General features: G+C 40.1%; 7 protein-coding genes across 9 annotated transcripts in view; 5 read left to right on the forward strand and 2 right to left on the reverse strand.

Annotated features, from left to right (window-relative positions):
• The first annotated feature begins 268 nt into the window (after positions 1-268).
• Positions 269-1,567, forward strand: LOC108596934 (microfibril-associated glycoprotein 4). Its single transcript, XM_017983893.2, has 3 exons — positions 269-463; positions 516-1,082; positions 1,133-1,567. The coding sequence occupies exons 1-3, from the start codon at positions 294-296 to the stop codon at positions 1,275-1,277; spliced, it is 882 nt and encodes a 293-aa protein (XP_017839382.1). The 5' UTR covers positions 269-293; the 3' UTR covers positions 1,278-1,567.
• Positions 1,568-6,660: 5,093 nt separating this feature from the next.
• On the forward strand, positions 6,661-7,422 carry LOC108594972 (RING finger protein nenya-like). Its single transcript, XM_017980105.1, has 2 exons — positions 6,661-6,699; positions 6,834-7,422. The coding sequence occupies exon 2, from the start codon at positions 6,850-6,852 to the stop codon at positions 7,420-7,422; it is 573 nt and encodes a 190-aa protein (XP_017835594.1). The 5' UTR covers positions 6,661-6,699; positions 6,834-6,849.
• A 267-nt stretch (positions 7,423-7,689) lies between these two features.
• Positions 7,690-9,209, forward strand: LOC108596978 (shugoshin). Its single transcript, XM_017983232.2, has 2 exons — positions 7,690-8,154; positions 8,210-9,209. The coding sequence occupies exons 1-2, from the start codon at positions 7,747-7,749 to the stop codon at positions 9,071-9,073; spliced, it is 1,272 nt and encodes a 423-aa protein (XP_017838721.1). The 5' UTR covers positions 7,690-7,746; the 3' UTR covers positions 9,074-9,209.
• LOC108597411 (golgin subfamily A member 2) lies at positions 9,207-12,047 on the reverse strand. The gene is made up of 4 exons (XM_017983959.1): positions 11,885-12,047; positions 10,786-11,805; positions 10,216-10,728; positions 9,207-10,159 (listed from the first exon to the last, which is right to left on the reverse strand). Exons 1-4 carry the CDS (start codon positions 11,939-11,941, stop codon positions 9,392-9,394), a joined length of 2,358 nt encoding a protein of 785 aa, XP_017839448.1. The 5' UTR covers positions 11,942-12,047; the 3' UTR covers positions 9,207-9,391.
• A 166-nt stretch (positions 12,048-12,213) lies between these two features.
• LOC108595288 (neuronal acetylcholine receptor subunit alpha-4) lies at positions 12,214-14,646 on the forward strand. The gene is made up of 8 exons (XM_017980829.1): positions 12,214-12,517; positions 12,594-12,725; positions 12,786-12,938; positions 12,996-13,290; positions 13,347-13,756; positions 13,818-13,958; positions 14,023-14,189; positions 14,449-14,646. Exons 1-8 carry the CDS (start codon positions 12,220-12,222, stop codon positions 14,575-14,577), a joined length of 1,725 nt encoding a protein of 574 aa, XP_017836318.1. The 5' UTR covers positions 12,214-12,219; the 3' UTR covers positions 14,578-14,646.
• LOC108595289 (cuticle protein 16.5) lies at positions 14,607-15,519 on the reverse strand. The gene is made up of 3 exons (XM_017980502.2): positions 15,464-15,519; positions 15,012-15,401; positions 14,607-14,957 (listed from the first exon to the last, which is right to left on the reverse strand). The coding sequence occupies exons 1-3, from the start codon at positions 15,473-15,475 to the stop codon at positions 14,754-14,756; spliced, it is 606 nt and encodes a 201-aa protein (XP_017835991.1). The 5' UTR covers positions 15,476-15,519; the 3' UTR covers positions 14,607-14,753.
• A 5,123-nt stretch (positions 15,520-20,642) lies between these two features.
• The window catches only part of LOC108597095, a 40,652-nt gene continuing 39,309 nt past the window's right edge, over positions 20,643-21,985 (forward strand). The window contains exons 1-2 of one of the 3 annotated variants that reach the window (XM_017983460.2): positions 20,643-20,944; positions 21,679-21,934. The gene's annotated coding sequence lies outside the window, so the exon portion shown is untranslated. The remainder of the gene's footprint in view (positions 20,945-21,678; positions 21,935-21,985) is intronic. The other 2 variants (XM_033293369.1, XM_033293370.1) reach the window with 2 other exon arrangements.

Consider the following 21,985-nt stretch of genomic DNA (forward strand, 5'->3'; position numbering starts at 1 on the left):
ATAGAAACAGCAGCTAATCGCAGCTAAGCAAACTTGACCTACATTTTAACTTGCAACTGATAAGCGTAGAAATTTTAAATTGTTGCAGCAGTTAATAACTATTGAAGGGGTATGCTATGCTAAAAGCAAATAAAAAAGTTTAAAAAAATATAGATAAATTATTTTACTTAAACTTTTCTTATTTTGAGTAATGCTGTAATTATTTTACATAAACAAATGCTTAGGCATTTCAAATTTAATTTAGTTTAAGTTTAATGTGCAAGCTTGTTATACCTTATTGCATTTTAAATTTAATGTTAGCTATAGAAATTGCTTGCAATCAATTCTTACAGTTCAGTTTATTAAACAATATGCAACTGCAAACTATTAAATTTGTGCTTTTGCTGCTTTGTTTTAACAAAGTGAGCTCAGCTGCTGTGCAAACAAATGAAATTTACAACAGAGCTGCACATTTAATAAACAGGTAGTTTAATTAATAAATATGCTGCGCTTACTTGAGTATGAAATTTCTATAGTTTGAAAGCGGAACTAGCGCAGCTTAGCGCCAGTTTTGGGCCAATTGCAGCTAGACAAGGTTATGCGCCTTCCTGTTTGGCTGCTGGGATTAATGAGAATGGCATACAAACTATACGCGTGCCGGGCTTGGAGCAGCCCTTCGATGTGGCATGCGACACGCGCACAGCTGGCGCTGGCTGGACCGTTGTGCAGCGGCGTCAAGATGGCAGCGAGAATTTCTATCGCAGCTGGGCGGAGTACAGAGCGGGCTTTGGCAATCTAAGCGGCGAGTTCTTTATGGGACTGCAGCAGCTGCATTATATAACCAAAGCAGAGCCCTATGAGCTGTACATACACCTGGAGGACTTTGATGGTGTAACGCATTATGCTAAATACGATCGCTTTGAGTTGGCCAATGAAACTGCAGGTTATGCACTTGAGGTGTTGGGTAAATACACTGGCGATGCTGGGGATTCACTTAAATATCACAAGGGCCAGCCGTTCTCTACATTTGATAATGATAAGACAGCCAAACGCTGTGCTTTGACCTATGTAGGCGCTTGGTGGTACAACTCCTGTCAACACAGGTGAGTCGTGAGTCTAGCATTTTTAATTTATTTATTTATTTAATTCACAGCAATTTGAATGGTCAGTATGTGCAGGGCGGCAGCTATGAGGTGAAGCTCACAGGTCGTGGCATTGTTTGGAAGAGCTGGCGAGGCTACGATTATGGCTACAAGTTTGTACAGATGATGATACGGCCAAGGTGTCGTGCCGCCTAAAGCTAATTAATAATAATTTTTGATTGTGTGTGAGTCACACAGCGCAAAATCGCAGCTAACTAAAACTTGTTTATCAATAATTGTTCAAATGTTTATTATTTTTTGCCATTTGTTATCACTGTATTTACGTTTTATACTTTTGTGTATTTGTATTGCGCTTGTTTTTATTATTGTTGCTTTTGCTTTTGTTAATGCGCGGCACTTGACAACATTTAAAACAATCACACACGCGTATACTATGCGTTGTGTTCACTTCAGGTCGCGGTCTTCAAATGAAGAGAAAACGTCGCGCATGCGACAGCCGAAGTTAAAGAGCGCGCTCCAAGTGGGGGCCAAGCTAATCGAGCGCGAGCTAGCGAGAGTGACACAGCGAGAGAGAGCGCAGCTATTCATACAAATTAGCTCTTGAGGTCGTTGCGGGTGCGGCTAGAATTAAACGACAATTGTTGCTGTTGTTGCTGCGCTGACGTCAGAGCGACGACGGCGGCTGTGCAGTTGCAGCGATATAAGAAAAAGGCACAAAGCACAGCACCTGACAAAAGAGTGCAACTTTTGTTCTCTCGCTCTCTCAGCGATCGACCAGCAGCATACAAGAAAAACGTTTAACTGTAACTGTGTACGTTTTTGCTTGCCTTTGCGTTTGTGTGTGTATGTAAAACGTGCGAAATGTTTAGTGAGTTGCTTCAGACTTAGTCATTAACTGTGCACAGTGGTACAAACTTGTTGCAGATTAAGTCAAAACTGGAAAACTCCTTTAGTTTGTGTGCATGATTCATACTATAAATCATTTTGTAGGCAGACCAAACGACGCTCGATCGCTCAGCAGCTGTTGCTCATGCCCATTCCATATTACAGTCAATTTCATTTTTGTAAAATGAACAGTCATTTAACATTATTTGCATAAATACTTATTACAAGCCATATAGTACACATGGGCAAAGCCAGAGCGTGTTGATAGCTTAAGGGATTGTCATCAACACACAGCTACAGTATGTTATATGAGCGCATTCATAAGCAATTCACAAGATTTTTGATAAATTTCAGCTGCTCTACTTAACTAAATCAAAGTAGTTACAGTTGCAAAGCCGGAACAGCGAGAGACACAACTAACTAAGATGCCGCTAGTAAATTGACAGCAATTAGAAAAAAGCAAGTGCGAGATAGCAGTAGAGAAGAAAGAGCGCATTGCAGTAAAGTTAAACGTTGCCACACTTTTCATGTTTTTTTTTTTTTCATGCATGTTTTGATGTTGAGGGCGTTTTGTGGCTTGAGACTTACGCAATGTTTGCTTGGTATTGTTTTACCAGACGTTGGGCCTGAGGTCTAAGCGTGCATTACAAATAGGCGTGTTAATATTTAGCACACATACACACACACTTGCATAACAGCCGTGTGTAGCTGATATTACTTTGTTGACAGGCAAATCAATTTAAACACATTTCTTTTTTTTTTTTGGCCAACGGAAGCGCAGTTGGGGCAGTGTGTGTCCAGCAAATGTAACGGTAACAAATGCGTGCTCTAATGATTTGACAAAATGTATTTCGATTTGATGGCGCTACAACACGCCCCCGTTAGTAAGAAAAACAACAACACGCCTTGCTCTATTTTTGGGGGCAATTAAGTTGATGACAGTTTAGGGCAATCGCGAAACGTCAACACACCTTGAACAAATCCACGTTAATTGCTTGAGTAGCAGCTTAGCCAATATCCTTAGACAATAAGCTTATCCTTAAGTGAGTCATGCCAAGCGCCAGGCATAAAAATAAACTTTAAATATAAATGCGCAGATATTGAGATAATAAGCAAGTCTTTGAACTTGAACCTACAGCGATTCCCATTTGTCTGCAATTCAGACACATACATAAGCAAATTTTTAATAGTGTTTGTCAGTTGAGGTATTTTACTTTTTTGACTGGCGATAAGCCTGGCATGGCTGTTCTAGATAAGATATAAATATACCTTGTGTGTGGCATATTATAAATTTCCAGTGAATATTTGGCATGACTCAGAAATGCTGTAAACCACTTTAAATTTATGCAAGTAGTTTATTTTTTTTAAACATGCTTAAGTGATTAATGTAAACCAAACCACAAATTAAAATAGTTTAATTTAAAAACAAATGTCTTGAATCACAGTAAATGAGCCCTCAAGTTTTTTAAGTGCTCTTTTATATATAAGACAGAGACGTTTCTTCTTCTATGCTCTGACGCAAGTTTCTTCATGTATTTGCTATAAACAATTCTAAATATAAATTTATAAACAAAGGTTAGCAAAATATATACGTAAATGTTTTTTAAATAATCCTTAACTTTAGATTCTAAGACCCACTGCTCGATCTTTTGCTAATATAAATAACTCAAGCTACAAAAACCAGTTTCAAAATTGTAGTGTGAAAATGCAAACAAAAGACTTTCGCTTTTGCTTTTGTATGCTGAACAAAAAGATCTTGTGTTGAGCTTTTGTTTTGGCCATTGGCCAGTTGGCCTGGCCTGGCCATTGACTGTCATTTCAGTTGGAGCCCAATTAATTAGCATTTCCATGACTCTGCAGTCAAGTGACCATATAATTGCCAAAGCTGCGTGCGTTTTGATACCAAAATTGAAATTCCAAATGCTGCGCTACTTGTAATAAAAAAAAAACTCGTATTATGTGAGTACAGTGCAAAAGCATTAAATAAACAGTATGTTTGCACTTTGAAGCGACACTCGAAAAAAATTGTTATAAAATCTTGGCTATATAGATACGTATGCCTAACACGTAGGCACGTCACGCATATAGACAAGATTTTGTTTACAATAAAGCAAAAGCACATATCTGAGATCATTCGAAGAATGTTGTTTCCTCAGCTACAGAAAAAATAATATAAAACGCATACAGCGTAAATTGTCAAGAGACAATATTATTGGTGATGAGTAAGCTTTTGAATTTATAACTAAATACAACTGACTCAGAATTAATTAAGCTGAGAGAGGCTGTAATTAAACGCATGATCTTGAACAAAATCAAGTTCAAGCTAAAACTTATGATTAATGAAGCAAAATAACGAAAGCTTAAAAGGCTGCAACGATAACTCAACGAATTTGAATGTTATTTAATATTTTTCTAATTTGTTATAATATTTTGATGTGTGCAGTATCAATTTAGCTCGCTTTTATTTGCTAATTTCTATGCTTTCATAATGCAGCTAGAATTACATACATGGGCAAGTTTCTCTGCTTCATTTTGCATACAATTTGCAATTATATGACACTATATACCCAACTGGCAGCTGATGACAAATATATCATAACGTTATAGTATTTACTTAACTGCAGCAACAATGTTGAAAAGTGGAGCTCATTGTTGGGGCTTGAGTGCATATTGAAATGCGGTTTCCAACGCCTGCTTAAATAACTAATGCAAAATGCGTTGAGAGGCGGCACTGACAACGGTGTTGGGTTCCACACAAAATATATATATACATATATGTTAAGTAGCATACAAACAATGATGTAAACAAACAACGCGCGGCTGATGAGTCACCAATCAGCATTGAGGAAGCGTAAGGCAATAATATTTATTGCAAGCAGCATGTGTTGCAGTTGCCTTTGAAGCCTTGAATAAGAGTTTATTAACAATGTCAAGCGGTTCGCATAAGTTTAGTTAGTTGGAATTCAAATTCAGCAGCAGACAGTTTCATGCTTAAAAGGAAGATGTTCGATATGCATAAATGAACACACACACACATACACAAACATTGAATATGCACATGTGCGCTATTGGGAATTTTTTGCATTTTACAACACTTGACAAATGGCCGCATGCAAGGTTGTCTGCTGTGCATGTCAATTGCGACAAGTACTTCCTTGCTGTTGCTGTCTCTCTCTGACTTTTATGACGCTCACTGTATTGAAACAATAGCGTGGTTTGCCCGGTCCTTGGTCCTTGCATAAAGTGTTTGTCGTTGTCATGACTACAAAAGGCAAGCGCATTGCAATTACACTGTCCTCCGCCTACCCCTGAACTTAGATTTAGCGCTTCCCTCAAGTGACATTGAACCCTGCAATTTGCGTGTGGTAAATTACAGTTGCTGCAGAGATTTGTTTTTAATCATTCCCTGCCAGTTTCTACGCTCAGTTCAATGCTCTCTCCTCTTCACACACATAAACATTTGCTGCTACTTCGTACTTATGTGCAAACATTTATTTTCGCGCCTAACCCAAACTAAAAATCAACCCCTACAAACGCGGCAATTGCAGTTTAGTTGGTTGACAAGAGCGCATTGCACTTTTTGTAGGTCAGTGCTTGGGCTATATTGTTGTTGTTGCTGTAGACTTAGTTTCGTCATGCGTCGCGTGCAACGTTTTGTTTAATGTGATTAAAAACGTAGGAAGAACATAAAAGTGCAATTTTATTTTGCAGTTAAAAATCAAAGCAATCGCATTAAGTTTGTTGCACTCTTGATAAGATTTCGCTGCTGCCAATTGTCAACAGGGCAGGCAGTTTGAACTTATAGCAGCTTTTGTTGCCATTTTGCATACAGACATCGCTAACAGCGTAATATGGCATATTAAACACAAATACAGCTGCAATAGTTAGAGATAAGATATAGAAGCAAGCGATATACTGGAACGCGATCAAATTACATTCCACAGACTTTTGCTAGTATATACTGCTTGAAGAAGCAGAGGGCTTAAGTGAAGGCGCCACGAAAGGCTTAAGTAGGCGCAGGAACAGGTGCTGATAAGACATGAAGGACTTTATACCGGCGATAAGCAAAAGTATGGAAATTTGTATTTTCTTTATTTTTTTTGCAAATTGCTGGCGTTGTAAGCTGCTTGATAAATATAAATACAACCGTAAAACAGGTTCATTTACAAACAAACTCACCTTGAATAACTGCTGATATGTTGTTGTTGTTGTTGTTACTGCTGCTGCTGCTGTTGCTAATGTTGTTGTTGCTGTTGGATGGTTAATAATACAATTGCAAGCCAAGCACTGCTACTTCACTGTCCATTTGCTTACACTTCGGAGAAAAACAAAAAAACGTAGCAACAAAATTTGACTAATCTTTACACACACACGCGTACATATTCATATACAGCTAAAGCAATCTCACTCACACACACGATGCGACACGGTCTGCAATATTAGAGCTTTCTCTGCCCGTTTCGTATGCATTTAAGCGCACATTGTATTTACTGGCAATAATTTGACGCCATTTCACAGCGAAATTTACCTATTTCTCAATTATTATTGTTAACATGTGTTTCTTTTCGCTTTAACTTATAAGATTACATAGAGCTCTGTTAAGCCCATCGAAAAAGTATCGACTGTTAACATGTATCGATTGTAAACATTTAGTCTGTTTATAGTTCCACTGAACAGTTAGTTCATTCGTTGAGTTTTTGATGAACGAACTAATGAACTACAAGCTCTAACGGTTAATAGAACAGAGTAAAATGGATCTTTGTTTACAACTAATTAGCCGATGTGTTAAGTGTGTAAATTTCATGTTACCAGCGTACAGAATAGCAGCACAATGTTTCTTAAGATATTTCTTTTATTTCTTTATAGAGATTGACCGGTAGCCATGTTTCAACCGCGATGCAACAAGTGCATTAAGGATGCGGATGCAGGACTGCTGCTAAGCATAACGCGATGTCAGCATATACTTTGCAGCCAGTGCATCAAAACAAGCAACGACAAAAACAGGTGTCCGATTTGCATGGCAGAGCTAAAAAGCGTGCCTATCAATCGCAATATGCCTCACAATATCTCCCATTATTTTGACAATCCCAGCAAGTATCTGAAGCTATACAGAGATATTAGTCGATTTCAAATGGAACAGCGTGCCTACACCTACAATCACTATGCCACACAAGAGCTTCATGCTAAGGAGAGGAAGTCTGAGCTGCGAGGCTATCTTAGGTTGGATGAACAAATATGCAAGAAGATTGAAATTGAAAAGAAGCGCATTAAAGAGCTGCGTAACTACATTGATTCTTCAAAAATATCATTCGCAAAAGGGAATGTATGTCGTCCACGCACTCCCACGTTCAGCACCACAGACACTAGTAGTTCTCCTACTGAATGCGAAAGTAATTTAGGCGAAAGCTTTACTATGGAGCATTTAGCGAAATTGTTTAATAAGGACAGACGCTGAACGTTAAAAAGAAGTATTACAAAAAATTAAGTAAGGAAAAACAACAATATTGTTATAGTTTTTTTTTTTCTCAATATGTTTAACAATATTTATGTGTTGTTTATATTTTTGTATTAAATTAAGCAGAAAAATCTAAAATGTTTTTATCCCTGGATTGAACGAACAACCAGTAACCAGGGACGTAAATACTGGTTCAGTTTAATGTGTAGTTCAATTGAACGATATTGTGAACATACATCGATACTTTTTTATATGATACAACTCTATTATAGACGCCAAACTCAAAAATATTTTGCTTATAAGTTCTAATTCGGATTAAAATAAATGGAGCAACAGTATAAACTATTAAATGCACAGCTGATGCATGAAATACAGAAGCAACGTAAGATTATTGGCGAACTTCAAAGGAGTGAAGTAATGCTCAAAAGGCAATTGCTCGAAGAGCGAGAAAAACACCTAAGCGACGCTCAATATCAAGAGACTAAATTAAAATGTGCCATTAAAAAGATGCTATATAGTTTGGATTTGAACTCAGAATTTGATATAGATGTCGCAGTCAACACTAATTCGCAAAGACACAGCCGCTTTAGTAGTAGTCAAGCCTCTGCCGAACTGCGCCGATCCAGGCTAGTACATCGTAGTTCACTTCCCACTTCGCCTATTAGACGCTCCAGCTTACCAAGTGCCAGCGATATACAAGATCCTGAGCAGACTGTAACAACAGCACAACCGGTATGTGTTCACTCTGAAGAGTTGATTTCGTAACTCTAAGAATTGTTTTTTATAGACTGCAGAAAAATCTCCAAGGGACATGCCGCGTCCGCGGTATGTATCAGAGCTATTGTTAACCTGTGACTCGTCAGATCCACCAACATCACCAGATACATCGAGAGCCGAAACACAACAAGCATCGCGCACCTCGACCTCACCTGAAGAATCGGCTACCCAAATAGAGCAAACATCACCAGAATTAGTGGGAGTTGAAATAGAGCCAGATTTAGATACACCGAAGTTACCCGGTATATATTCAATTATTGAAGAGAATGACGAGGACGAGACGCTATCCTCCAGCTTCGAAGAAAGTCGTACGCTTCTGATCAACAGTAGTATTGAAGCATCGCCATTGCCACCAACCGAAATCATAACAACAGTAACTGTACGGCGTGGCCCAACGCCGCGCTTTTGTCAAGATGCTGTGGAGCTAGTTGATTTGGAGCAGAGCATACCACAAGTGCGGCGTGCCACTGAGCGCTCACCTATGCGAATCTCGATACCAGACATTACATCAAATTCAACGCCGCGACGTAGTATTTTTGATCAGAGCCTTGTGTCTCGTCAGGGTGCTTGCAGTACACCACATCAAGCAGAATCTTGCACTAGCAATTCAACAAAATCAAAACGCGGTCGACCTAGAAAGAATGGCAGCAGTACACAACATCAGGCGGAGCCAACGCCTCGCGCGAGTAATGCAACAAAATCAAAACGCGGGCGACCAAGGAAAAGCCAATGTTCCAGCTCCAGTGTCAGCGACAGAGAGGCTTCCATTAGTATCAGTCAACTACCGAGTCGAAACTGTCGCCCAACTTCGATGATAGATAGAGACATAAAATCGAAATTAAGAAACGACACGGGCGCTAATTTAAAAACTTAACTCCGCTCTGGTCTAAGAACAATACAGAAGTAAGCAAATAAGATTGATTAGATTACTACAGCATAGAAAACTAAACGTAAATCGTCAAAAATATTATAATTGATTTAGAGATGCGTAAAATTATATAAAATTCTTTTGCCGTTCATACTTTATATTAAATATTTTATTTTATTTAAGCTTCTGTAAAGAGCATTTGCCTTGACCAAACAATTTGATTTATGCATTCATTTTATGAAACACATACATACGTACATACATACAAATATACTTATAGGAGGTTGTATAGAAAATTTATAAAACACGAATTGCACACTTGGCTCAGACCACCTCAAATTTGCCCAGGCAACAGTTTAAATGATCTACAGCATGTCCACCTGGCTGTGCCGCTGTGTTGGGCGACTCTTCGGTATTCACCTTAATTTCTGTTATTATATCCTGTATTTTATATAAAATTTGTTGCGAATTTGCGCTCTCTGTGCTTTCATTTGCAACTGTTGTTTGTTGCTCTGCTGTGCCATTAACAATTGCTGCTGGTTGCTCAGTTGGCTGAACCACACCTAAACTGCCCACCAGCTTGTTTAGCGTCTCAATTTTTTCGCGCAGTTGTGCACGCTCCGCTTGGAGCAGTCGCATCTGAGTGGCCTTCTCGTATTCGCGCTGCTTCAACATGCGGCGCTGGGTTTGATAGAGTGCTATGTACTCGCCAATGGTTTCCGTCTCGCTTTGCAGCTGCAGCACCAAATGCTCCAGGCTGTGCTTCTCCTCGGTTAAATCTGCCACTTGGCTAATGAGCTTGGTGAAGCGTGATTGCAGTTTTTCCACAGCTTCGGCACTGGGTAGCAAAGGTGTCTTGCAGCTGCTCTCATTATGGGAATGTGTGCCATGCTCTTCACTATGCTGGTGATGGTGATGATGATGATGATTATGATTATGATGATCATGTCCTTCATGATTGTGATCGTGATCGTGATGATCGTGGTCGTGCTCGTGGTTATGATCGTGCTGCTCATGCACCTCCTTTGCCTCAGCGGCGCCTTCTTCAACAGCTGCTGCATCTGGCGATGCGTGATTGTGATAGGCCTGCGCCTGCAATATTCAAATGTTGAAATTAAAATATAATTTTAGCTTCATCTAACGCTTACCTCATAGTGCTGCAGTCGATCCAATTGCTGCTTCAACACCAACTGCATGCGCTGCAGTTCAACATTCTCATGCGAGAGTCGTATCATTTCCTCATCTTTGAATTTGTAGCGCTCATCGTTTGCCTGCAACTGTTGCTCCATTTTGCTGTAGTTGGAACGTATCTCGCGATTGGCAAACTCTTCGGCATCCAGCTTATTGACCAACTCAGCTTTGTCATTGGTCAACTGCACAAAACGTAGCTCCAGCTCATCCAGCTGCTTTTTCATCTCAACGTTTTGCGTAAGCGCGCGTGAGGCAGCAACCTTGTCCGATTCCATAGTGGCCAGCAGCTTGACCTGATCCGGCTGCTCTGTTTGCAGACGCTGCAGCTGCTGCTCCAGGTCTCCAATGGTTTCATCTTTCAGCTGTAGCTGATCATGCTGGGATTTGATTTTCAACTGAAACTCGTGTCGCTCAAAGTCAAAGTCGCTAAGGCGCTCCTTAAGTGCAACCAATTCAGCATTGTCCTGCACCTAAAAGCAAGTTATACACTTTTATAATTGCCAATTTATTTTTTCTGCTGTACTTACCATTGCAGGTTGCTCTTTTGGCTGTTGTTGAGCCAGCTGACTTGCTGCCTGCTCTTTGTATTGTGCCTGCAGCGCTAGATTCTTTTGTATATCCCGCTCCAGGCTGCTAACGTGCTCCACCAGCTGACGTTCGCGTTCTCTTAGCTGTGTGCACTCCTCACTTAGCTCAGAGTTGCGCTCATTTAGATTGCCTACATAGTTCTGATACTGCAGAGATGCTTGCTCCTTGTCCTGTGTCAGCTGTGCCACCATTTGTTGCAAATCGCGTATTTGCTGCTCGTACATGTATTGTGTCTGTGTGAGTGTTTCCACGCGATTGTCTGTATTGACATGGGACTCATCGGACAACTGGCGCAGCTTTAATAGCGCCATGTCCAGCTCATTGCACTTGTCTGTAAGCTGTTGTTGCAGCTCATCCTGGCGCGCCGTCAATTGCTTTAGTTGTGCCTCCACCTCGCTTAGGTGTGCTCGCTGATCTTCGATTTGTGCTTGCGACAGCGCCAATTTGTGTTGCAGTTCAGCATTTGTGTTGCGCTGCTGTTCGGCGCTACGTTGCAGCTCCTGTGCATGTTGCTGCAGCTGCTCTACACGCTGACCCGCTTGACTGTGCTCCGTGCGTACTTCTTCCAACTCCAACTCATGCTGCCGACATAGATGACGCCATTTGGTCAAATCTGTGTTTAGTTGCGCCTTCTCTGCTATCAGCACTTGTATCGTCTGCAGATTTGTATCTCCCTGCCCATTGTGGCTCAGTATGGCTGTCGGCATTAGCATCGGCTGCGCCTCCATCTGCGGCATTGATGGCTGTGTAAAATAGGCCGCAACATCATTTGCTGCTGACGCGGCGCTTGGGCTAAATTCCATAGTCTGTTGCGCGCTGCCACTGGCGGCACCTGCATTGTTTAATTCGCAATCGGAATGCTCGGACACGTTGCTGGAAATGCTCACAGTCGATGAGTTTGTATTGGTGCCTGCGTTTTCATCAACATTGTTGTTGTTGCGTTGTTGGTACTCTTTCAGCTGAAACAATTACCAAAATCAATACAAGGCCTAATTGTGTCTGTGTCCACGTCATAATGTTTTTTAAATATATTTTTACCTTTTTGCGTGCCGCTGCCAGTTTCTGGGCTTTGGCATCTGGCGTGTCGTCGGGCATGTCCGGACGGAGCAATTGTTATTGCTGGCGTTTGTCTAAATTATTGACTTGATTAATTTTAATGCCGAATTATTTTTTTTGTTTTTTTCTTAAAAGATTTCGTGTTATACTGGATGACAGTGTGTGGGTCACAACATATATGTTCGATAAATTTTGCACGATAAAAAAAGCCCGCGATTGCCAATCGAAACGCTTAAGGCGCGCAGTTTATTTTAGTTGTTTTCAGAAATTTGTCCAATAAAGATCGGCAGAGCAATTAAGTATAAATAATAATAAGAATGCAAGGCGCATTTATCAGTGGCTTGATAAGCTTGGCCTTGTGTGCCTGTCTGGTAACAGTTGAAAGTCGTTTCAACATCAGCTTTGCACAGCTGGACTCCTGCAACAGCTATGAAATTGAATCAAGCAGAGGTTATTCCTATAAGGACTCTTTCATGGTGCACACGATGGACAACAACAATATAGAGCCTAACCAGCGGCTGCACTTGAAATTCTATGTGCTGACCAGCATGGATGCACACATATTGTTATCCGTAACAAGCCGACCCCGACCCAATGATCGCGTATACGAAATTGGTGAGTTTTATGGGTGTGCAAAGTCAGATAAAACTCTATACGCCTCTCTGTCGCTCTCTTTATTGTGTACCACCAGTGATAGGCGCTGGCGGAAATACATTCTCGGCTATACGCACCAGTATGGGACTGAGGCGCGTTTCGACGAACCAAGATCCGCATCTGTTATCAATGTACGATCCCACACCAGTTGAAATAATACAAACAAAGGGTAAGCTACCAAATCTTGCACTATTTTAGTGCTTATTAATAATATAATTCTGCATTGTAGAGGGCGATTTGTATGTTTATATACCGGGCTTTAAAAAGGAGCCGCTGCTGCATTTTATGGATGCCTCTGCGCTCAACATAAACTACATAAGCTTCAGCAGCTTTGGCACAAATAGTGCTCGTTGGTTCTACGATTGCGCCTTTGATGGCTACTGTAAGTCTCATAGCTACACTAAACCGACAGTCTTATGAAAATAATCTTTAATGCCAGCTACTGAAATGGAAAAGGAGAAGCGTCAGCTTACAGTTCAGGAGCGTTTAATGAACGCGCTTAACGACCAGGGACAAAACAGCAGCCTACCCGCCAAGCTAAGTGGGCTGAGTTTTAATTTTCAAATGCGTTCTTTGACCTATGAACCAGCCAATGCAATGCTGCGCACACGACTGCAGCTGTTGCTGCACTGGCAGGACCCGCGCCTAACATGGAAACCGGAAAACTACAATAATATGACTTACTTGGTGCACAAACAACTAGAGATCTGGACGCCAGAGCTGCTTGTGCTGAAGTAAGTTAGGCCTAGGCGCTTGGAATAGTAATTAACTTTTTTGTATTTGCTTGCAGCGGCGCTTGGGATTCTATGGGCAATGTGCTCAAGTCATACGAATTGCGTGTTTATGCCGATGGCAATGTCACTTTAATGGTAAACAATCTGGAGCTTAATACCTGGTGTGTGGACAGCGCACGCAACTGGCCACACGAGCGAGTTCATTGCGATATTAAAATGGGATTAGCTACAAACGGGTTGGCATTAATCTATGATACGCAACGTCCGCTGGCGCCCAACGAACATGTAAACACGCTGTCCGGCTGGACGTTTGTGGAAATTGGCGTTACGCATTTAGAGAATGCTGAGTCCATGCGTTATTCGCCGGAAGGCCTAAGGCAGAGCATGCACGGCGACATGGCCATTGAGTTTACGCTGCAAAGGAACGGCTCTTTCTATAGACATGTGTTTGTTATGCCACTGGCAGGTAAAAGTAGTGTATACATACTTTTATTTATTTATTAACTGGAGTGTTTTATGTTTTGCAGTCTGTCAAATCTTTATTGTGCTTTCGTTTTTGCTGCGCGGCTATCGACGCGGCGCATTGATACTTATCACATTAATGTTGACCGCCTGGGGACTTATATATCTAACACGCCACGCCTCGCCACACTATGTGCCACAGCTTAGTATGTGCTTAAGCTAATAGCTTAACTTTGGAACTTTAATTTATTAAGTTTATGTTACTTTCAGTGGTTGATTATCAGCATGTGATGCGCATTTCTGTTTATTGCTATTTACTGCACATTGCCATCATGTGGCTGCGTTGTTATCCACCTCGAAGCAAGGCGCCTGCTTGGATTTTGGCTGTGATTAACTGCCCCGCCTTGCGTCTGGTATTGGGCATGCGATTTTCCTATGTAAGCTGACATTGCATTATTAAATTCTTCTTTATTTTAATTAAGCACGATGAACTAAGCTAACTTAACATTTCAAAGCTATACTATGATTTTAAGCATTCAACAACTTCTAGTATCCTATCTTATCCAAGTTTATTACACTATTTTCAAGCTTTGTTGCTTCATAGCTTTTTCGAAGAAACATTTCTTTGATAAGCATAGAATAGCACAAAATTCTTTGCATTATTTTTTGATTTATTCTTTTATTTTTTTTTTTAAGTCAACCGACTACGGCAATATACAGGATCAGCCTTGGCGCCAGGTGGCCAAAATGCTAAACAATGCCAGTCTGCTGGTCATCAACATTATCTTTATAGTGCTGGATGTTAGAGATTTGTCGAGCGTTTGAAAAATTCAAGTTTTTCTTTATTTGCAGTGTGTGAGTCTTAAATAAATACAGAATATTTTGGGATAAGAGTTGTTGAAAGTTTTTTGGGTATTACTTTTGGGAAACGTGCGTGATTCATCCTCTCTCTCTCTCTCTCGCTCTTGCTCTCAATCTCACTCGCGTGCTGCTTGCAGCATTTAGTGATAGCCATAGCCATGATCGGCATAACCATGATCGGCATAGCCGCCATAGGAGATGGCGGGAGCAGCGTAGCTAATTGCTGGAGCGGCATAAGACTTAACGACAGCAGGAGCAGCATAGCTAATGGCGGGCGCAGCATATGACTTGATAATGGGAGCAGCGGCATAGGACTTGATGACGGGCGTGGCATGGGAGACAACCTAAAGCAAAGTGTTGAGACAAAAGTTGCAGCTAGGGCAATTGTGTAAGCTTACCGAGCTGAAGTGGGAGTAGCTGGTGGCTGGCGCATGCACAGCCTTAACCACAGGAGCGGCGACTGCAACGGGCGCTGCATATGACTTGACCACAGTGGGTGCAGCATAGCTGATGGCGGGCGCATATGACTTGACTACAGTGGGTGCAGCGTAGCTGATGGCGGGCGCAGCATAAGATTTGAGCACAGGTGCTGCATAGCTGATGGCGGGCGCATAGGATTTAATCACAGGCGCGGCAGCCGCATAGGTGACAGCTGGAGCAGCATGTGCATAGCTGTAGGCTGGAGCGGCATGTCCATAGCTGTACGAAGGTGCCGAATGGCCGTAGTCGTAGTCCAGCAGTCCAGGAGCGGGCGCAGCGCTAGCCACAGCCAACAAGGTGGTGAGAATCTAGCAAAAGGATTGACTTACTCAGCTGCAGAGAGTTTGGCAATAGGCGACTGGCGACTCACCAATAGTTTCATGTTGTAGCGTTATACTTGGTCTAGCTGAGAACTGCAACTGTTGCAAGCATTGCGTGCGTTGCGTTACTTTTATAGTGCAAATGCATGCGACAGACGCAGGCCAGGCCGGGCAAGCCGAGTTCGGGCCAAAACGATTTCGATTTTCGATTTCAATCTCAGCCAAAGCCAACAAAGCGGGCCAGCAACAGCACCAATTTGTGAAGTATCTTTTTGAAGTGGACAACGACAACAGCAACAGCAACAACAACTAGAGGCTGTGGCAGCTGACGTAACTGCCACAAGGCAGACCACTTGTCGTCAGCGTCGCCTAGTCTCTAGGAATAGTTTTATTTTGCTAAGCATTTGCTATTTTTTGGGACGGGTGGGTCAGCTGCTGCTGCTACGGGATTCGATTTGAATTGCAACCTTCGGCTTAGCAATATTTAATTACTTAATTAGCCTGCTGCTGCTGCGTTAGTTAGCCTGACTAATTGGCTCGGCATCTCCGCTAGAATGTCGTCTAATTGTTCTCGGCTTGAAAAGAACGCCGACAATTTTTGACACAGCCAAAAGTTGCATAATTATTTGTGATTTGCCAATCAATATGGACTAACAACAACAAATCGCAATTCTTCATATGCCAGCCTGGCCTGCCTCAAAATACCGCAACGTGCCACATTTGACCATATTTGAGCGTTTAATGTTAAAAATTTTGATTTTGACTTTAGCTTGCTTTTTGTTTCAACTGTTATTATTGCTGGCCCAGACATGCCGGACACTTATGGCTTGAAAACATATGTCTGTCTGTCTGTATATAACTATATGTTAGTTAGTATATGGAGAACAGATGTTGGCATGCTTGTCAGTTCGTGGGATTTTTAAAAATGCTGCCATTAACACTTGTGTGTTGAGCTTATGATATACAAATTAATATGCAACAAATTTATATAATGGATTAATTTTAATTTGAATATAATTTCCATGTCCATGACCATGTCGCTTACAATTTTCCAACTAAGAGTATTACTTTTATATATATAAAAATAAACTTAAAGTAAACTGAACTGCAAGAAATTCCTCAGGGACTTATTTAAATTTTCTCTTTCTATATTTTAATTTGAAAATTATTTTTATATTGTTTGTGCATATTTTTCGCATATATTTATACTATTGTCATTAACAATTTGCCAACTTTTATCTATAAAAATAAATTTAAAGTATTGCAACTGAACCTTTTTTGAAAAAAATAAAAAGTTTATAATGCATTTAAAAGAAAAATTCCTCAGGAACTTATATGAATTTTCTCTTTCCATATAGTGCACTCTTGTCGAAAACAATTTTCTAATTGAAAAAATTCCTTTTATGTCAATTTTTATCATTTGATTATAACAACAATCGAACTAGACTTTTAATCGCATTTAATTGCTTTTGCATTATTTGTAGCAAATTCCAGTTGAAGTAAACTAGCTCAAGGGTTAATGCATCGATTTAGTCGCCAGGCCTAAGCGATGCTGACGCGGCACTTATTTCATGCTGTCGCTGGACAAGCTGAAGGCACCTCTTGGAGTGTCTTGGCGCTTGCAATATTGTAGACACCTGTGGCAGGCAAGTGCGTGCATAAATCATTTTGAAAAAAGAATGTGATTTATGTGAAATCTATTAGCAAATATTAAACTCAAAATGCACAATAGTTGTCAATGGAGTTTATAAATAAAAGATTTGCTTGTTTGCGCCACATTTGGACAAGCGTGAAAATTGCTTTCGAACTAGCAGCCTAGCGATAGTTGCTAGCCAGAGAAGGGTTGTTGGCCACGCCCCCCTTGATAGTTGCTTTATTTAGCGTTGACGCATTTGGCAATCGGACGGCGTGCGCTCCAAATTAGTGCAAAATGCTTTGGCGTTCAGTTTGCTTTGCTGGCTGAGTCAGACTTAGACTCAGACTGAGAGTTGTAGGCTTTGGAGTCTAATTAACCATCAACCCGAAAGGCATAGCCAAGGCGCAGTAGCAGCAGCTTTTTGGTCAGTCTGGCTCTTGCCCAATGCATTTGTTATTTTTGTTTGATCGTTGGCAAATGCTTCGCATACTATGCGCATACGTTAGATTCGCCAGCACCACGCTGCGTATGCGTTATTTTGCAGCTTTTCAATTAATTAATGCTGCTGCCGCCGCATTTGAATTGCAAACGTGCTAACAACAAAGTGACGTAGCCCAAAACATTTCTTGCTTAATTAAATCAACAGCAATAGTTAACCAGCAGTTACCCTCTAAAACTTTTAAGCAAAAGCGTGGCCAAGTCCATATACCTTTGGCTTACAGCGTATTTAAACTGCAGTCAAAAGAAATAAAAACTTGTCTGGCATTTTATGACGTTTTGCTCTGGCAGCATGAATTAATGAATGAATCTATAAAACTCTTAGCCGCCGACTGGCAGCGGCAAAAACGCGTCAAATTCGTACAACAAAGTGTTGCCAAATACTATGAGGAATTGAAACGGCAAATTTTCATCTGCATTGCATTTGGCAATCGCGCCGGCAATTGGCAACTGGATTTGTGATGGTTTCCATCATGCTCTTGACGGTCTTGGCGGGTTTTCTGACAGCCTCTTAAGTGGCCCAATTCAGGCCTGTAGTGGGTCAATAGTGTTTGCTATTTTACCATAGATGCAATCGCAAGTTAGGCTTATTTTGCAAGCTAGTTTAACATATTGTTGGTTTATTGTAGGCGTTGGCTTTTAAGATAATATGTATACGATATACGATAAATGAAAAAAAAAAACAACTATAATGCATTATACTTTAAATTGAATTAATCTTTGTAATCTTTGTTTACATGTATATATTTTTATATAGATGAGCAAAAGTAAGCTAGGTTCATTATTTTTTAATTTAGTGCCGCCACCTAGCGTTTATAGCTATGTGCAGCATACATTTGTGTGCTTAAGATATTAGTCAGAAACTTGCAATTTGCATTGCATGCTTCCAGGCTGCTTTTCATGTGTGAGAATTTATCAGACGACATTTTTTATAACATTTTAATTAAAAAAAAATAAGCACAAATTTTAAAAGCTCAATTACGACTGATAAGTCGTTTTACTTATTTAAAATATTAATAAATTTTATAACAATTTATTTAGCAACGTTACACAATAGTTAATTAATTTATTTAATTTACTTTAAATTAAAGAGTTCAAACTTTCAGCTGAGCAAAGCGCGCACAAATTTGTTGGCCATTGTTGCTGAAGCTCTGGCTTACAATAAATCAATTTAGTATTTAAATTTAGATCAAAGTTACAAAAGTTAATGACGTATAAGTGTGCAACAAACACGTTACACACAGACACGCACACACCTACATATGTGTGTGGCAGCTTAAAGGGGTTGGTGCTGAGATTTGTTGAACAGCTGTGATGTGATTGTGCGCTGACCTTAAAATCCATATTTAGCAACAATTTGCACATAAATAGCAAGGATGGGTAACTGGCATAAATTATTGATTTATAAAATAAAATGTATAACTAAGCAAGGGTTAACTATGATAAGCTAATTACAGCATGTAATGCACTCGTAAATTTATTGTGCACATGTGTGTGTGCAGTTTAAAATGCAAGCTGCTTAATAACTTAAAAACCCAAGCAGCTTTAATGGCCATAATTCGTCTTGGCCCACACCAAAGCCAAGAGGAGTGTCGTCGCGTATTAACTGACGCGTTGTTAACTTGTTGTTGTTGTTGTTGTACTATTGACATTATTGATGGAAATTCTTTTGTGTGTAACGAAAAGGTAAAAAGTACAGCAAGTTGTTGTATAAAGAAAGTTTATTTGAATTGAAATACCCTGTAAAAAAGCAGCAGCGTACAAGTTTAATTCTAAGCAAGCAAAGCAAGTTATAATTTATTTAAATTAAGTATTGAGTATTATGTTTGTATTTTGTTAAATACCCTTACTTTCTTTATTTCTTGCTGTTTATTGAGAGTGAGTGTATGTAAAAGTAGCAGCAACTTGGCGTTTGGTTGACTGTTTGTTCTTTCTTAGCCAGCCAAATGAAAGCCCCAACCAACCAACGTTTCGTATGTGTACAGCTGCATGCCAATGTGTGTGTGTGTGTGTCTGTCTATTTGCCTCTGTTTTCGTTTGCTGTCTGTGCTTAAATGCAGCGCAGTCCGCAGCGCTCAAAGAGCGCGAGAGAGAGCAAGTGCGTAGCTCCAAACAGTTATGCAAATCATAAAAAGAACCCGCGCGCTCTTTTGCTTACTGTCTCTGTGTGTGTGTGTATGTGTGTGTGTATTTAGCGCCTAATACCCAAGTTTATGTCGCTGTCGCTTAATTATAGCCTTTAAGCAGCCGCTGTTTAACATGCTAATCGCCCCAACAACTCCCACTCCCACTCCACTGCACTCCACTCCACGTTAGCGGCTGTATCAAATGACCAACTTCATTTCTAAGACAACAAACGGTAACGGCTCTAATCAAGCGCATGAGTTTTTGGGCCTCTGGAAATTCTAGTAGCTTGAGAGCGGAAATTCGTCAATAGTTTGCGTTCTTCTAATTCTTTGCTGGTTTATAACTTGGCTACTGCAAGCTTTTTTAATTATGGCCACATATGTTGAGTTGGCTAAATTATGCGTTTGCGCATAGGCGTAACAGCGTTCCATTGTGGCGATCACACTTCGTTTATGGTCTTGCTTAAGCGGCTTGTTGTCAGCCAAATTAACAGATACAGATCTGCTTTTAATGATGGCAAAATCGCTACAAAGCACTAACGATTAGTTTGCCATAAATGCGCAGCTTTAATTAGTTTGGCCAATTGGGCAAACAGGAAATCCACGCCTAGAACTTTTTAGGCAGTAGTGCTTTAAATTAAATTAGCAAATGTAAAATTGAAAGTTCTGGGGCTGCCTATGACATTTGCTTTCATTCGCTGACATGCGCGCGTACTTTTAATCCTTAACCTTGACATTTACATAAGTATATATGTATATATATGTGGCTGTATCTGGGCAACATAATCTAGCTGAAAATATATTTAGCATTCAACATTAACGTCGTCTCAATTTTCAATCAATATGCATAATCTCTTTTACAGTCCAAAACAAACAAGCAACAGTTGCTGCTTTCATAGCAGCGTCGCTGCTCGCTGCTTTTGCTTTGGCTTTGGCTTCAGCTCTGGCTGCGCTGCTGTTCCATTCCAGTCGCGAACGTTGAGCAGGTTGGACGTGCGTCGCGTCGTTGTCGGTTTTGTTCAGTTCTCGTGTGTTTCGTTTTCATTTGGAGCCAGAGTTAAGAGCTCCCCACAACATCAAAGTCGCGCTCTTGTGTTTATGTGCGTGTGTGTGCAAATGTGTGTGTGTGTGAGTTTCAACAAGTGTTTCGAGATTTCGAGTGCGAAGCAAATAAACGCAGCAACAGACCAAGAAGAAGTAAATGACAACAAGAGCAACAAGTGTGAAGAGTGTAATTAGCATGAAGCTCGCTCTTATCAGAAATTACAGCAGTAAATCAAAATAATAAATAATAATAATTGCCACTATAAATAAAAATGACTCTATATACATATGTATGCAAATATCATAACTTGAAATGCTGAATTGCATTTACAGCTGATTGTATATGTCTGTATATTTCTCAGACAGCAGCTAAAGCGTCATATGTCGATAAGAAAAATAATTTCCCATTTAGTTAAGCAAACATTTCAGCATGAATGTAAACTGAAAATTAAGTTTCTAATTGCAATCTAAATAAGCAAAAACAACTGCTAATCAATTGTGCAACCGAGTGTTGTTAAAAAATATATTCACATTAATAATAATAAACGTGTGTGTGTGTGAAACTTGAGCAAGAGGAATGCGCTTAATGCAATAAATACCCATTTGAAATTGCCCTCCAAGCAGACCCACACACACACACACACATACGCATATACATTTACTTATGTATTTGTAACAGTGGCTAAGCTTTGATTGATTTGTGAATTTTGTGTGTCAATTGAAATTTTAGACGCCCCTAATGTCAAGGTGGGCTAACTCCCTTGCCTTTTTTCCAATTACAAAACCCGACCTCAATTAATGCTTTTCGTTTATCGTTTTTCAAGGGCTCTAAAATTTATTAGGAAATAAACAAGAGCTTAGAGCTATAGCTGTGTGTTCTTTGCTGAAAGCATTTGCTTGTTTGATTTACAAGTGTTATAAATATATAAAGCTAATTGCTAGCGTTTGTAAATTATTTTAGCACAGGCTATTTAAATAATATAAACTTGCTGAACCATAAAACTAACGGTCGAAAATAGTAAAAGCCACAAAGAACCAGAAAAGTGAGCAGCAATAAAAACGCAAACAAATTATAAAAGAAAAAAAAAAACAGTTTAACAATTGCGAAAAACACAACTGACGAATTTTCACAACAACTTTAAGCTAACGGATTTTCAAAGCAATTTTTGGCAAATTTTACGCTCAGCTGCGTAATTTTGGGAAACGTTCCATTTCGGGTGAGTTTTTATTTTAGAATTTACTTGCTAAGAGAAAATTGTTTGGGCAGC

The sequence above is a fragment of the Drosophila busckii genome, chromosome 2R, assembly GCF_011750605.1.
Source record: "Drosophila busckii strain San Diego stock center, stock number 13000-0081.31 chromosome 2R, ASM1175060v1, whole genome shotgun sequence".
NCBI lineage: Eukaryota > Metazoa > Arthropoda > Insecta > Diptera > Drosophilidae > Drosophila > Drosophila busckii.